Raw genomic sequence first — 17187 nt, 5'->3', positions numbered from 1 at the left:
GGATCGCCTTAAATTTGGACGATCCATGCCATTGCTGGATGCATGCATCTAATTTCAAATTAGAATTAAAAAAAAGAAAAAGAAAAAGGTAAACTATATAGTATACACACTGTTCATTGATCTGTCGCAATGCTGCCATTTAGTCTAAGAGAAATACTATTCTTTCATATGGTTCTTATTATCTTTAATAGCAGTCACTTGAAAAATGCTAAATCAATCAATTTGATCAAGAATATCAATATTTATTTAGATTAAACACCATTTTTGGGGGTAAATTTAATAAAATAAAATAAAATAAAAAATCAGAAATTCAGTAAAATTAAGTACAAATCAACAACTTAATCTGTCGTTGTCTGACCATACATAAATCAACCAGCCTTTTTTAGTAATGTGGAATGGGTTGTGTACAATATTTGTATGCGGCTTCCGAAAGAACCTATGCTCCAACCAACATCTCACGCACCCACCCACCCACCCACCACTAGGATCTGATAGCCGTTGTAGAATCAGATGCTGACTATATATAATTAGTCGGTGCTTCCAAAGCAGTTAATATTCTAACATTCTTATGTAAATGTTTCTGTTTGTAAGTTAGAGGACACGTTATTCTGATACATTTGCATATAATAGAGGATGTGTCATCACCAGCTTGTTTATAAAAATAAAATCATTCTTCTTTGTCCTGTATGTATGTATATATCTATATTCAACGTCTCTCAAAGTTTATCAAAAACAAATTATACGTTTAAACGTTCAAATTATTTAATAGATAAATAATAAAAATATATATAACTATTTAAGTCTCATATACTATTCTTCTTTTTTTTCAACTTTTTAGATTAAAAAGGTTCTGTTGAGGAATTGGTTTGAATTTATACAATTTATTTCCTGCGACATATTAAAGAAATTGGTGAAAAAAGAGAGGGAGCGAAAAAAAAATTAAAAAAAAAAAAAAAAACGAAAGGCGGAGCATTTCCTACCCACAGTCGACGGCTCTGATGTCTCCCACTCTGAATCCAACGGTCAGTTCTCTCTACCCGTCATGATTTTTTGACGTATAGACGAGAAGATACACGAACTCTCACGGATAAATCGAACACCTCGGACTCTCCATCAGCCATTTATAATTGTTACTCTCTCTCCCTCTCTCCGTCTCTCTCTCTCTCTCTCTCTCTCTCTCTCTGTGGTTGTGAGTTATGGCTTCCACTTCATCACTGACCCTGCCTCAGGCACTCCTAGCCCGAGCCATTTCCCACCACCATGCCTCCAATCCATCCTCATCTGATCGCGTGGTCTCTCTCCCCATTCACGCTATCCCTACTTTCTCCGGCCTCAAATCCTCACACTCAAAGTCATCGACCGGAGTCCACCACCGCCGACGACGAGTCTCCGACTCTAGCCTCCAGGTACGAGCCTCCGTCGCCCAGACCCCCACTGTCGACAAGACCACCGATATCTCTTTGGTGGAGAAGTCTGTCAACACGATCCGGTTCCTGGCCATCGATGCTGTTGAGAAGGCAAACTCGGGTCACCCGGGTCTTCCCATGGGCTGCGCCCCGATGGGCCATATCTTGTATGACGAAGTCATGAGATACAACCCCAAGAACCCCTATTGGTTCAACCGTGACCGCTTCGTTCTCTCAGCCGGCCACGGCTGCATGCTCCAGTACGCTCTGCTTCACCTCGCTGGCTACGATAGTGTCAAGGTGATTATTACCTAATCTTTGTTTCTAATTTTTGAGAGGAATATTATGCAGCAGCTGCTATTCACTCCCACGCTCCGCAACTATAATTTTTTGGTGTGGTAGGTGTATGGTGTTTTTATTTATAGAGTGTGGGGTGGTGAATAGTGGATTATAAGAATTTTTCAATTTTTAAAGGATCTATCGGGAGTTTTCATCGGGAAATTACGTATGATATATTTTTTTGAAGGATTTTGGGGCTACCTTTGTAAGCGTGTTTTTCTCTCGCTCTCTGTCTCTCTGGATTGGGTTTGATAATAGTAAGATTCTGATACACTGTGTATTCGGGTACTAAGGTCTTATGAATATAATTGCAAGTCGATTTCGTGACAAAACGTTACAAGGTTTTATGAATATTATCATTTGTACACATACTCACACACACAGCCTTTGTTAATTATATTTTTAAGAATAAATATTTGATTCTGTATGAATTGAAAATATTGGGGATCCACTATCAGGAAGAAGACCTGAAGAGTTTCCGTCAATGGGGAAGCAGAACCCCTGGACACCCCGAGAACTTTGAGACACCTGGTTGTGAAGTCACAACTGGTTAGATCCTTCTCTCCAAATTTTAGCTAATTGATCAATTTTTCTATTAGTCATTATGACAGCATCTTCCTCGCTTTTTAATTAATCTCTGTTGTTTTCTTTTACTTTATGCAGGTCCTCTTGGGCAGGGAATTGCCAATGCTGTCGGTTTGGCTCTTGCTGAGAAGCACTTGGCTGCTCGTTTCAACAAGCCTGACAATGAGATCGTTGACCATTACACGTAAATACTCTTTGTTTTCCATTTCATATATAGTTTAAGTTACAATGCCTTATCTTGTTCGATTTAAAAGTATCTGCGTTTGTTTTCTCTAGATACGTTATTCTGGGAGATGGTTGCCAAATGGAGGGGATTTCAAATGAAGCTTGTTCCCTAGCAGGGCACTGGGGACTTGGGAAGTTGATTGCTTTCTACGATGACAACCACATTTCTATTGATGGTGACACAGAAATTGCGTTCACTGAGAGTGTTGACAAACGTTTTGAGGGCCTTGGGTGGCACATTATCTGGGTGAAGAATGGAAACACTGGCTATGATGATATTCGCGCTGCCATTGAGGAAGCAAAGACTGTGAAAGACAAGCCCACTTTAATCAAGGTTAGAAATTCCTGATATGTTGATTCTTATGGTGCAGTGCAGTTGGGATTGATACAGAGAGGAGATCATTTCTTTATATACCAATGCACTGATATATTAGTTTTCATGTTCATAGTTATTTGATAAGTTCAACCAACTATGCCTTAAGGTTGCTCTGCTTCATACCATCTGATGGGAAGGGTATTTGTGGAAGTTGAGGCAGGGTTCTGTTGGCTCTTACACCCTTCTTCACTTGCAATCTCTAAATCCTGAATATAGGCTTCAACTATCTAGTGGATACATTGAAGTCATTCTTTATTTGAGTTCTGTAAAAGAAAGGCCAAGAGTCTTGAGTTTGATGTGCTTGACTTCGTTTTTCATTTGCGTGCTCTCAGGTGACTACAACAATTGGCTATGGGTCTCCAAACAAGGCAAACTCTTACAGTGTACATGGAAGTGCACTAGGTGCCAAGGAAGTGGATGCTACTAGGAAGAACCTTGGATGGCCATATGAACCTTTCCATGTGCCTGAAGAGGTTAAAAAGTGAGGACGCATGGATATAGATATCATTGTTTGTCATACTACGGGGGGAATTTGGTATCAATAAATTTTTTTGGACTTTCTCAGGCATTGGAGTCGCCATGTTCCTGACGGTGCTGCTCTCGAATCTCAATGGAATGCCAAGTTTGCTGAATATGAGAAGAAGTACAAGGAGGAAGCGGCAGAGCTCAAATCTATCATCTATGGTGAACTACCAGCTGGCTGGGACAAAGCACTTCCTGTAAGTAATGATCATTTTGGTTACTCTTGATCTCTTCTTTCGGGGCCTGCCTGCTTGTTTCTGTCACATGATCCTAAAATGGGCATGGATGTTCCTTTGGCGAGTATTTTACACAACATTTGATTACATAATTAGCTTCTGCTTTTCACAAAAAAAAAAAAAAAAAAAAAAAGACCATAGCATTTATATTGGTGTTGGCATATGTAATCTTGTAACTCGGTATTCACATAGACTAGCCCATATTGGAAGTACAGATCGATTATGCAGGTTATCTTATATATTATTTTTTCATTTCTATTCTCCAGACATATACTCCAGACAGCCCCGCTGATGCCACCAGAAATCTGTCTCAGCAATGTCTTAATGCCCTTGCAAAGGTTCTCCCGGGTCTTCTTGGTGGCAGTGCAGACCTTGCTTCTTCCAACATGACATTGCTGAAGATGTTTGGGGACTTCCAAAAGAATACGCCAGAAGAACGCAATGTTAGGTTTGGTGTTAGAGAGCATGGAATGGGAGCCATTTGCAATGGCATTGCCTTACACAGCCCTGGGCTGATTCCATATTGTGCTACTTTCTTTGTTTTCACCGACTACATGAGAGCAGCTATCAGGATTTCTGCATTATGTGAAGCTAGAGTTATCTATGTTATGACTCATGATTCAATTGGACTCGGAGAAGATGGCCCAACCCATCAGCCAATAGAGCACCTAGCAAGTTTCCGGGCAATGCCCAATATTCTGATGCTCCGTCCAGCAGATGGAAATGAGACTGCAGGAGCATACAAGGTTGCAGTCCTTAACAAGAAGAGACCCTCTATTCTTGCTCTCTCTCGGCAAAAGCTTCCCCAACTTCCTGGAACTTCTGTGGAAGGAGTTGAAAAGGGTGGCTATACTATTTCAGACAATTCTTCAGGTAACAAGCCAGATGTTATTTTGATCGGAACTGGTTCTGAACTGGAAATTGCTGCCAAAGCGGCTGAGGAACTGAGAAAGGAAGGGAAGGCTGTTAGAGTTGTTTCCCTCGTTTCTTGGGAGCTCTTTGATGAGCAATCCGATGCCTACAAGGAAAGTGTTTTGCCAGCAGCTGTCTCAGCTAGGGTTAGCATCGAGGCTGGGTCAACATTCGGGTGGGAGAAGATTATTGGAAGCAAAGGTAAGGCAATAGGAATTGACAGGTTTGGGGCCAGTGCCCCGGCAGGGAGAATATACAAAGAGTTTGGTCTTACTGCAGAAGCTGTTATTGCTGCAGCTAAAGAACTTAGCTAGGCTTGGCTACTTGTCATGAAAACTTACCCTTTGACAAGTTGTTTTGGGTTGGTACATTTCCAAGACATGTTTTATGCCACGGTCTCTTTCTCTTTTATGACAATAAAAGGCCAGATTAAATTTTCTTCTATTATGGTTCCTCAGTGGAGCATATTGATTCAAAGAGAGATTAGGGTTTATGAATTTACGCAAATTTGTAACAACTCTTGGACCTGTCTTGAGTTTTGTAATGTTATGTTGTTGTCTTTCAATTATGAAGAATTTGGCCAAATCCGGTAGCCTAGTTGGCTGTTGGCTTTAGATTTCCCCCTTGTCCCCCAACCCCACCCGAAAACATCCTGCAGATAAGTGGGATTGGACAATCGTTTAAAGCCATTAGAGGAGTAGGGCAGTCCATCCCCTTCATGAACGGAAATGTGTCCAATTTCTAAAGTTTGTGGTTGTTGAAGCTCCTGTCCTCAGCCTACCTATCCACATTGACCTCTACCACCAAAAGTTTCTTAAAAAATGTATGGAAAGTAACACTCAACTCTAATGGGGGTGGGTATCTTTCCCTCCAACATCTTGGCCCGAATTGGCGGTTAAGTTTGTTGACGAAAAACATTACTGATTATAGGTAGAATTTGGGCATATTCAAATATAGGTACCAATGAACTTCGGCGATAACTTTTAAATCTCGTTTGTTTTCATATATGAGATGAGATAAAATTAAAGTTAAAAGTTAAAGAAAATATTATTAGAAAATATTTTTTTTAATATTTTTTTTTGTTTTGAAATTTAAAAAAGTTGAATTATTATTTTATTTTATGTGATAATTTGAAAATGTTGTAATAATTAGATGAGTTAAGAAGAGTTGTAAAAACAAACAAATTAAAATTTAAAAGTTCTTCATTTTTTAAATAAGATAAGATGAGATGAGTTTGTCATGAGGTCTTTAGTGAGTAAGCAAGAACAATAATGTAAATGGCTCTTTTATTTATATTGAAAAGTTCTTCATTTCTTAAATATGTGAAAATACTTATTTAATTATACAGTTAAGTGGGAAAGAGTATTGCTACGTACTTAACATCTTTTTTACTATTATCCTCTCATAATTCTATAATTATATGATGTAATATTAAATTATTGAAAATTATTTGTTACGTTTCATTTATGTATTAACCTTTTGATGCCATTAATGTTGAGGGGATAATCATTTTGCTGCGATCTATCGTTGGTCCATCGAGGTAGTAATGTTGTCATTCTCAAATGACTTCTGAAGTACTCTTGCATCAATATTTACAGCTAGATGCGGGGGAACCCAGCTTTAATCAGTTTAAACTGATCATACAAGAGATGTGATTTTGCTGAACTAGATGTGATTTCAACCATTAAATGCAGTTTTTTGTGTGGAAAAATGATATGAGCCATACAAGTAACCGTGGGACCCCAGCTTTTAGCCGTGTCATGTTGTCTTGCGATAGGGTTCTGTAACCTGGCTATACAACCACCTTTGAAAGCTCCAGGGTAGAAAACTGATTGCTTTTCTTGGAAAAGAGTCTATATTCTTCAATTCTTGCAATTGCTATCTTTTTTCTAGTTCCTTGTAGTCTCTAAATTTGATCTGTTGCTATGTTTTGGACACGTTTAACCAATATTATTATATCTACGAGATTTTCCCAGAAGAAAACACCTTGCTTTGCTAATTCCCTGATATTGAATATGAACAAAATGCCATGACTCTTGCTCCTGTTGTTGCACTTTTTGCTGATTTCTTACATTAACTAACATGCATGGTGGGTTGGCTTAATCGCTGTTTCAGCTGGGTCGATCGAGCTACAGTTGAAGAAGAAGCCCCAGAGAATCTTAATCTCACTTGCCGCCTGTGCATGGAGATGTTCCTGCCACCCGTAATGCACCGGGAGGAGAACATTCCCATACTTGGTTCTTTTAAATAACTCTCCCACTTCTTCTTCATTTAAAGAGGATGATCATTATACTCGGTTTTATTTATTTATCCTGACTTACGATGGAGGAAACACATTTAAAAAAATAAATTAAATAAAATAAAAATAGAAAGAGGATTTGGAGTTATAAAGTATAAACACCAGCTTCTTAAAATGTGCAACTTTTTTTATATTTTTCTCACCGGCCAAAGCTTCACACGATTCTCCTTGTCTGTAGCAATTTTCTTGCTTACTTGTCGCAAATACGAACAGGAGACCCAACAGTGAGTGGTAATCATGACAAAATACACATCTTGATACTCTTCATTAATATATATACGGTAGAATTTAATTTATAATAAAAATTTAAAATTAAATTATTTTAAAAACTATATCTTGTGCATCAACACAATATGTAGAAGATTCAATAACGAAGTGCAAAAATATATTATATTTTTTTAAAAAAAATTAACATCAATGCAAAAAACTAGACCAGTACTCCCAAAAAAGATAAAAACTGGACCAGTACTACTTTCAGTTGAAATCATGAACCGGGTTCCACCATAAACCTTTGTTTTAGGCTATGTTTGGCAAGTGAGAGTATCTCACTATTATTTTTTATTTTATTATTATTTTTTACCTACTTTTTTACTATTCATTACTTTTTACCTATTATTCATTATTCTATTATTACTTTTTCACTACTTTTTCACTATTATTCACAAACATTCTCAACACTTCTCAGGTATTCTCACTACCCATGTAGCGCCCCCAATCCCCCTTATATAAATACACAGGGATCGAGACGCCAGGATGGTGACAACACGGTCACACATCCCAACGAAGTGCCAGTGTGTGTACATGCAACAGTGTACAAATAAAATAACGCAGCAGATAATCAACTAAGTACCAGAATTTATTTACAATTAAACATCAGTAAAAATTTAAATAGCAGTTATACAGTCATCCATAAAAATATAATACAATAGTTTTCAAATAAACAAATGAGTGATCCCAGATCACTCATCAAGCGGAGCCGTCTCCTCAGGCTCGCCCTCCTCCTCCTCATCTGCATCAAAATCTGTGTTACCACAAAATGATATCGCAGGTAAGTATGACCTCAAATAACAACGTAATATAAAATGCATTAAATGCAACTAACATGCATGCACATGATGAAATATGCATTTTTCCACAAAACATCATTTTCCCCGAAAATAATAATTTTTCAACACACGCCAAAATCTCATTTTGGCCCAAAATATCCGTAAAACATTTTCCCAGAAAATGATTTATCCAGAAATCCAACTCGCACTATTTTTCCAGAAAATAGTGAAATAATTCCAAATGCACCATGCATTATTTCCATATGCACCATGGCCTCCCCTATGGACCATCCGCACGTCCTGGCTTCGTAGCGGTGCTCAGTTCCGCGCTCACGCTACGCAATGGCCAAGCACCCACGCTACGCAACGAGCGATGCCCAGTTCCGCGCCCAACGCGTACGTGGCCAGACATCCTCTAGTCCCCGCCAGCAGAAGGACCACGGAGTCGGCACGAGACCATCTCGTCCGATCTCATTGTCGCCCGGCGACAATCCAGGGGACATTACTCAGTATATTTCGCTCCCGAGTAACCAGAGGAGCTCCACCGAGTTAATGCCCCATCTCGGCTTGGGGTCGTGATACACACGCACCAAAAATCCATTCTCACATGAAAACCCAGTTTTCATAAACACATGAACATAAATGCAATACACAAAAATCCAGTTTTCTTTTACAAACATGATCATGCATGAAATAATGAAATGCACATGTACCAACACAATATCCAAACCAACAATTACCAATCCAATCAAATCCAACCAAACAACTCCAATCACAAATCTATCCGACCCCCGAACTCCTCGGACTCAGTCCGGCATGCTAAAAAAATACAGTGAAATGGGTTAGTGCAAAAATACATTTAAATTACGAAAGTTCTTTGGAGAAATACTTACAGTGCAATATAACAATTTCTGAAGGATCACGAAGTTGAAAAATGCGACGTTTGAGCAACACCACAGTGTAAAATACACTGTGGCCGTGGGTCACAAATACCAACTTTCAAACGGAGGCAAACGAAGACCCAAGATTGATAGGGTAGGGCCTAGGGAGGTCGGTGAAGCTATTGATGGTGGAGGTTGGTCGTGGGTGGCGGCGAAATGGGAGGTAGAAGACCAAAATGCCCAAATCGAAAATGTAGATGGTGGAGCTTCACCGGTGGCGGATCGGAGCTGGGGTTGGGTCTAATGGGTTGCTAAAAGGTCGATGATGATGTGGTAGGAAGATGGTGGCCAATGGTGGTGTGACGGCGGCGCTGGAACGAATGGTGGCCGCGGCTTTGAAGGGCTACTGTGGTTAACGGCGGCGCGGATGGAGGTGAGGTTGGTGGGGTGAGGTCACCGGCTGCAGGGGAACACAATGGGGTGGGCGGTGAAGGCCACCGCTGGCTCACGGCGGCACTGGCGTGAAAGTGGCCCGCGGCTTCGAGGGGTGCGTGCGGGTTACCGGCGGCGAAGTAGGGGTTGAGATTTGGGGGGTGAGGTCGCCGGAGGGAGGGGGAGCTGGTCGGCCGGGCGATGTCGCGCACGGCGGCGCGACGGCGGTGGGCTGGGGGAGAGGAAGAACGGACGGAGAGAGAGGGAGGGAGAGAGAGGGAGCTGGGTCCGCGCGCACAGGGGAGGGGAGAAATAAGGAAGAAGAAAAAAAGAAAAGAAAGAAAAGAAAAGAAAAGGAGAGGAAGAAAAATGGAGGGAAAATAAATGAGGTCCAATCCTCATAAATGGGTCACAAAAATGATCAAACGGAGATGATTTTAAAACCACGAGTTAAATAAAATAATTTAAACGTAATGGTAAATTCAAATTGAAATAATTAAATTCCACAGTAATTAATTAAATATGAAAAACAATTTAAATGCACAACAATAAATAAATATTAAGAAAGCACATAAAAATAATTTTCACCAAATTAAAATCATAGAAATAAACTCATTAAAAATCCAACTAATTTTAAAATAAGAGAATAAATTTTTAAATAAATAAAAATAATCATTTAGTAAAAATACACTAAAATACGGGATGTTACAACCCAAACGTAGCCTTATCCTCTCATTCAATGAGGTGGATGAACTGTTTTCACATCAAAAGGCTATGAACAGTACCTTAGGCTTTTGATTTGTTACACAAAATCAAATCATCTCATTATATCTCATCATTACTACTTTTTCAAATTCTAGCATAAAATATAATAAATAATTTAATTTTTTTAAATTTTAAAATAAAAATAATATTAAAAATTTATAACATAAAAATAATTTATTTAACCATCAACAAAATATGAAGTGCATGACCAAACGAGATTGCCCTCCTCAATCCCATTGTGGATCTATTAATATTTTATACGTGATAGTGCCGTATTTTATGAACTCGTGAGTCATCGAACGTGATGCCATATTCTTTAACAAAAGAGGAGTACTATTATACGGCCTATTTTCTTCCAATTTTTTAGTTTTTTGTTTTTCCTCAGATCGCCCGTACATGGGGACGGTGCTATTTGCGGATAAACCTATTTTTCTTTTGTTTATTATCTAAAAACAATTAATTCAACTCTTTCAATGCTTATGTCATGTCATGCATATGTTTTTTTCTTTTTTAAATTTTGAATATTTTTAGTAGCTTACATGCAAATTAAGCTAATTATTTTAAAGAAATAATCTTCCTTCCAGCCATGAAATATTCGGCTATGGGACTGGAGAATGGAGATATCTATTTCATGATATCCGGTTTAGATTCATAATTCATCTTAATTCATCTTATTATTATTCATCAATTTTAATTTATAAATTTTATTACTATTTATAATTTATCTCACTATTATTTATAATTCATCTCAATTCATATTCGAATCTAAACAAGATATAAGAAAGGAAAATAGTAGGGAATGTGGGGCATAATTCTGGGCTCTTTCTTCAATGTCACTCTTTCCTCATTTTGAGTCGAGAAGCTTGCATAAGAAGAAAACTGTGATTCTTAGGATAATCTCTACAGAGTACAGACTACATACATGCATGCACCCACCCACCCCACATGCTGCTTTCTAGGCTTCCTTTTGCTTTCAGCCAAAGTTTATAAATGTGAACACTGAGAGAATCCTCTATGTGTCTCTCTCTCACACGATACTGTGACCTGTTTCCCATAGCATTTACTCCCATCTCGTAACAGCCAACCAACCAGACCATTTAATAAATGGGAAAGAAAAGCTAAAACCCAAAAATAAAAATTTTCAAAATGGGAGAAAAAACTAGAACCAACCATGTTGTGCTGATGTTTTTCTTCCTTTGTTTTTTTTTCTTTTTTAGAAAAAAGAGTATTTTTTGGTTCCTTCACGGTAAATTAATATTGGTTTAGAATATTATTATATAAAAAAAAATATTATATACAGTCATGACTTATGGTTTATGTAAGTATCGCACACTTATTTTGAAAAGAAACTAAAGTTTATTATTAAAAAATTAATTTTTCATGTGAATCTTATATTTATTTAATTTTTTCAAAAGTACATATTTTATAACTGTAAATATAATTTATTCAATAAAAAAGAGAAATAATATTTGTAGTTATAAAGTGTGTAAGTGTTACACAATCTTTTTAAAAAAATAAGTAAATACGAGACCTACATAAAATAAATAAATTTAATAGTAGATCCTATTTTTTTCAAAATAATTATGTAATGTTTATACACTCTATGACTTTACGTAACATTAAAAAAAATTACTATTCATTTAACAAATATTGATTGCCAGATAAAATAATATTATATTTATAAAATAATTCTATTTTGGATCAATATATACACCAAAATGTATCCGAATATGATGACTATCGGCAGAAAACAAAACATATAATTAAAGGTTTGTGAAGATGATGAAATCAATAATTAGGTTGTTTTACGTGACTAAGAGTACTGTTACGGGTCCGGATTCGGAATTCAAAAAGTTTACCGAATAGTATAAATTTTTTTTTTTATATATTTTTTAATTATCATAAATATTTTTAAAAAAAATAAAAAATTTACAACATTATTAAAAAATATTTTTTTAATCATTTGTTAAATAAATAAAAATAAAAATCCCATTCGGGGAATTTTTGGGTCCCGAATTCGGGACCAAAGCATTTCTCAAAAAGAGTATGTTTTCATGATCATTTGCCGTGTCCATTGGTATCAAGCATGGCTTATTCAGCGTGACGCGCAAAAATGGATTAATAAACTTTGACGGCGTGCTTAAAGGCAAGAAAATAAAAAGATAATATTTAAATTTTAATCATTTTTTTTCCTTAAGCAAACAAACTTCATTAAAATAAAAGATGATACATGTTAGGGGTGGGTTCCCCAACAAATACTCAACACAACAACTACAGTGAAAAAGTGGTGATAAAAATGAAAAAATAAAAATAAAAGTTTTGAGACTAATTTTTTAGTCATTATCCAAGCCTACAAAAAAGATACCGTCTTAAGAGACGTTTAGAAGGTTAGCCACCACTAGAAACAGTATAAGCGGATGTACTGTAATCTATTATCTTGAGATATTTTTTTGAGAGATCCTTAATCTCTTTAACAAAATCACCAATTAGAGAAAATAATAATCCAAATTGATCGACATCAGAAGAGCGAATATGCTGCGGAAGTTTGAATGAAATGAAATAAAGAGGAGGTTTGAATGAAACAAATAGAAGAGATAAGAGAGACAAACGAATTGTTAATGCATTAATTAGGATAAGATGGACAAAAATAATGTAATTCATGAAATGAAAATGGGGTTTGAATGAAACAAATTGAAGAGATAGGAGGGTTTGTTTGTTTGGTGGTTGTTTGTTGTGTTTGTTTCTGTATTTTCGACTTAATGTCAGGTGTTTTTTGTTGGTATTTTGTTTGTTGAGTTTTTTTTTTAAGAAAAATAAAGTGAACTAGACTATTGGACTTATGTCCATAGCAATGTGGGTTCCTCCCTCCTCCGATTAGGAGGATAGGTGTTTTGTTTACTTCTCCTTTTTTGGATGATGGAGTTTGGATGCAGGATTTTTTTTTTATCTTTATTTTATATAGAGACTAATACTCTCTTTTGAGAGTTTTATGAAGTTCTGACAATGTCCGTCGTATAATATTTGTGTACAAAAAAACTTACAACAAGAGTTAGTTTGACTTGTAACTTGAATCACAGATGTAACTTCCTTATGAATGAAATGATGTTTATTTCTTATAAAAAAAAAAGAAAAGAGGGACAAACAAATTGTTAATGCATTAATTAGGATAAAATTAGTTAATCATCTAAATTTATAGTTCATTAACTTAATATGGTAATTTTAAGTAACACTATCGTATCATATTAAAAAATTAAAATTTAAAACATACCAAGGCATATGCCTAGCAGCTTTATGTATTATAATATTATGAATAATGTTGTATACAATAATATATTATGTTAACGTTGTGTATTTATTTAAATATATATATATAATTTACCATTAAAAAATTAACTTTTTATGTATATCTTATTTATTAGTTTTTTTTTTAAATAATACACAATACTTGCTTATTTTACCACGATAAAAAGTTATTGTATTTTACCACGTCTGTAATAATATTTATTGTACTAATATATGAGTAATGCTAACTTGCTCCAGCAGTTACTGTTAGGCATGACGCCTAGACAAAATTTGTATATTTTATTTTTTTCATTTTTTTTTTCACATTTTATCTTTAAATATTTTTAAAAAATAAAAAAAATATTAATAACCACTTTCTTAATCTTTAATCAGTAAGTAAAAAAAAAAAAAAAAAATACATGATGAAGAGAGATGAAAAGGAGACAAAGTTTCTATGTATATATTAGCGATCTAATCTCATAAATGCAGTTAGAAACAATTAGCGCAACACCGCCATAAATGTCAATTTATAACTTCAAGAAAATGGAAGTCCCAAATCTCCAGGATCTTCCATTGGTTGGAGAAATGATATATGAAAATAACACAAAAAAAATAAAAAAAAAATAATGGTTGGAAAACCCGGAAATCCCTTCATAATTAGCCTCAAAATCTCATCCATACCATACAAACTCCTTGTGACTGTCACCACCACATTTCACGTTTCATAGATTCCGAACATTAAAATAATTCCTCCCAAAATGAAGAACTCCCCTACAAAAGTTGCTTGAATAGAGGGGTATATAAATTTGGGAGGCCCCAATTACATGGCCTCCCCACCCAACCAAATAAAAAGCAATGAGATAGAAAATAGGAAAAAAAAAAAAAAAGAAGGAAAAAATAAAAAACAGAAGCTTTTGATCGAGGTTGTTTTCTTCCAGTTAAAACTAAGATCATAAAAAAGTCAACAAATCATTGAGCTCCCTCTAATCTTCCATTAATTTGGCTCAAGTTTTGATCTTTCTCAGCAGGAAGTCCAGCACCACAACCAACAACAGCAACCCATGCCTCCAGGCTCCAAAGAAGCCAGAAAGATTCCCCCCCAAACAGTATTCAGAAAAGAGCTAAAAGGAGCACAAACACCAACCAAAGCAACCGTCTGTTCACCCTCACTTTCTCTATCTTCAACACTATCGCCACAAGAATTCTTCCTCCAACCCTAATCCATTCCCTAACCCCCAATTCAAATCCCAAAAACGCCCCACCTGGCATAAAGACCACCTGATCGAAATCTGGGTTATAACTCCAAACCCAACATTTTCCCTAGAAAATGTCCCAGCTGAAGCCAATGTCCCACCTCGACAACATTCCCTCAACTCCAGGAAAATTCAAGATGGACAAATCCCCCTACATTCACAGACTCCGCTGGCACTCATCGCTCGCCAAGCTGACCTTCTGGTCCTTTGTGTTCCTGGGCTTGATCTTGCTCTTCTTCTTCAGATCCCCATCTTCTTCACCTCTACCCTCCGATCCTTCTCGCCGTTCTCTCAGGACCTTCAACTGGGGTGGAGCCACCTGGGAAAAACGTGTCCGCTCCTCCGCCCGACTTCGCTCACGTAACGGCATGTCGGTGCTCGTAACGGGAGCTGCTGGGTTCGTCGGAACCCATGTATCCACCGCTCTCAAGCGCCGCGGAGACGGCGTGCTCGGCCTCGACAATTTCAACGACTACTACGATCCGTCATTGAAACGAGCTCGCCAAGCGCTTTTGGAGCGCACCGGCGTGTTCATTGTTGAAGGAGACATCAACGATTCAACGCTATTGAGTAAGCTTTTCGAAGTTGTTGCATTTACCCATGTGATGCATTTGGCTGCTCAAGCTGGAGTGAGGTATGCCATGGAAAATCCTGGCTCTTACGTGCATAGTAACATTGCTGGTCTTGTTAGTCTTTTAGAGGTTTGTAAATCTGCAAATCCACAACCCGCAATCGTGTGGGCATCTTCCAGTTCAGTTTATGGACTTAATAGTAAGGTACCCTTTTCGGAAAGAGACCGGACCGACCAGCCTGCTAGCCTGTATGCGGCTACTAAGAAGGCCGGTGAAGAAATTGCGCATACTTACAATCATATATACGGCCTTTCACTTACTGGGTTGAGATTTTTCACCGTTTATGGTCCGTGGGGGAGACCCGATATGGCCTATTTCTTTTTCACGAAGGATATATTAAAGGGGAAGTCGATTTCGATCTTTGAAGCGGCTAATCATGGTACGGTCGCTAGGGACTTTACCTACATTGATGACATTGTGAAGGGGTGCTTGGCGGCATTGGATACCGCAGAGAAGAGCACTGGGAGTGGCGGGAAGAAGAGGGGCCCAGCTCAACTGCGGGTTTTCAATTTGGGGAATACTTCACCCGTGCCTGTTTCAGATCTTGTGAGCATTTTGGAGAGGCTCTTGAAGGTGAAGGCCAAGAGACGTATCATGAAGTTGCCTCGAAATGGGGATGTCCAGTTTACTCACGCCAATATCAGCTTGGCTGAAAGGGAACTTGGTTATAAGCCCTCAACGGATCTGCAGACGGGCTTGAAGAAGTTTGTGAGGTGGTATCTCAATTACTATTCTGGTGGGAAAAAGGCTGCCGGCTGAAAAATTCTTTTGATTTCGTTGGTAGGATCCTTTGAATTCTGTTCATTATGATTCTTATGATTGTTTTCAACATTTCTATGTTCGGTGCACGATTATCTTCTTTTCGCTTATCTTAATGATGCCATATAATGAGGAACCTTGTGCCCTGCATTGAAGAAGTTTTGTGGTTGGTGGTCATTGTTCGGAGCACTCCTTAGCTGTATCAAAGAGAACCCGAACCATCTTTTTCTTTCTCTCTTATGTAATTTCTGTAGCTTCGGCACTGTAGAATTCGGGACTGATAGAGCATCTGCTGATTGGTGGACATTTATCATTTTTATGAAATTTAATAAAAATTTACACAATAGTTTGCCTTATGTTTTGTAAATTGATGCATTGGATTTCCTTTCATTTAAAAGTAGGGCAAAACAGAGTGACCATCAAAACATTACCCTATTTTTGGCATATACACTTAATGCATCTGCCCACACCACATTGCCTTGTTTTTATGTCCATGTGATTTACTGGCCGTAAGTCACTTTGCTTATTGGTCAATGTGGCATGATTAAATTTATATCTTGTAGCATAGTGATTCCTGTGTTTGTACCCTAAAAATGATTACTTAATTACGAAGAACTCATATGTTAGAGACGAAGTTCTTTTTACGCTATCTTGAGAATCAAGGGGAAAATTATCTTCCTTATGGCTAAAGCTGTAGTCTTTACTTCTCTCCTAAGTTTAGGTACTGTAGAACAAAAAATAAAGATAATTTGGTTTGAGTTCCAATGCCTCTTGCAGTTTTTTTTTTTTTTTTTTAAAAAAAAAAAAAAAATCCATGGCGTATTTGGTATTTTTACCCCCATTATTTTTGTATAATCTCTTTGTGTATGTAACAAGTCTCTTTCTCCAAAGGAATTATGAGTATGGTACAGTTTCAATATAATACCTGTTTTCTCTATTAGATAGGCATTAACTTCACGATCAGAAAACCCAAAAAATTTTCACTGAGCAATGCATTTCAAGGTCAATTTTTTATGTTGGTCATTTTTGAGAATCAATTCAGACATGTTTGTTCAAGACATGTTGCTTCTTGTCCGATTGTTGTCTTTTACAACAGTCTTGATGCAGTTTAAGGTGCAGTTTTCTCTCTTGATTATTATCCTTATTTATTTATGGCCATATGTTTGATTTTGGAATACCTCAACGCACTTATAGTGTAAGAGACTGTTTTTCACGTTTTACATTTTCATAACCATGA

The 17187-nt window shown here is 37.1% G+C and overlaps 2 protein-coding genes across 3 annotated transcripts; both read left to right on the top strand.

Moving 5' to 3' along the window:
- Positions 1 to 1089: 1089 nt before the first annotated feature.
- Positions 1090 to 13591, top strand: LOC121246997 (transketolase, chloroplastic). Of its 2 annotated transcripts, XR_005937201.1 has the most exons (9): positions 1095 to 1706; positions 2204 to 2294; positions 2409 to 2514; positions 2607 to 2889; positions 3264 to 3412; positions 3497 to 3650; positions 3956 to 4966; positions 7949 to 7952; positions 13568 to 13591. XR_005937201.1 is itself a non-coding variant. In XM_041145328.1 (7 exons), exons 1-7 carry the CDS (start codon positions 1197 to 1199, stop codon positions 4913 to 4915), a joined length of 2253 nt encoding a protein of 750 aa, XP_041001262.1. In that variant the 5' UTR covers positions 1090 to 1196; the 3' UTR covers positions 4916 to 5166. The 2 variants fall into 2 exon arrangements, 1 of the variants encoding a protein (XP_041001262.1); XM_041145328.1 differs by lacking the exons at positions 7949 to 7952; positions 13568 to 13591 and having other exon boundaries at positions 1090 to 1706; positions 3956 to 5166.
- Positions 13592 to 14274: 683 nt separating this feature from the next.
- LOC121246996 (UDP-glucuronate 4-epimerase 3) lies at positions 14275 to 16306 on the top strand. The gene has a single exon (XM_041145327.1). The coding sequence runs from the start codon at positions 14634 to 14636 to the stop codon at positions 15948 to 15950; it is 1317 nt and encodes a 438-aa protein (XP_041001261.1). The 5' UTR covers positions 14275 to 14633; the 3' UTR covers positions 15951 to 16306.
- The last annotated feature ends 881 nt before the right edge of the window (positions 16307 to 17187 follow it).

This window comes from Juglans microcarpa x Juglans regia, chromosome 1S (assembly GCF_004785595.1).
Source record: "Juglans microcarpa x Juglans regia isolate MS1-56 chromosome 1S, Jm3101_v1.0, whole genome shotgun sequence".
NCBI classification, from domain to species: domain Eukaryota; kingdom Viridiplantae; phylum Streptophyta; class Magnoliopsida; order Fagales; family Juglandaceae; genus Juglans; species Juglans microcarpa x Juglans regia.
The sequence above is the reverse complement of the archived record's forward strand: the minus strand, read 5'-3'. Positions and strand labels throughout refer to the sequence as shown.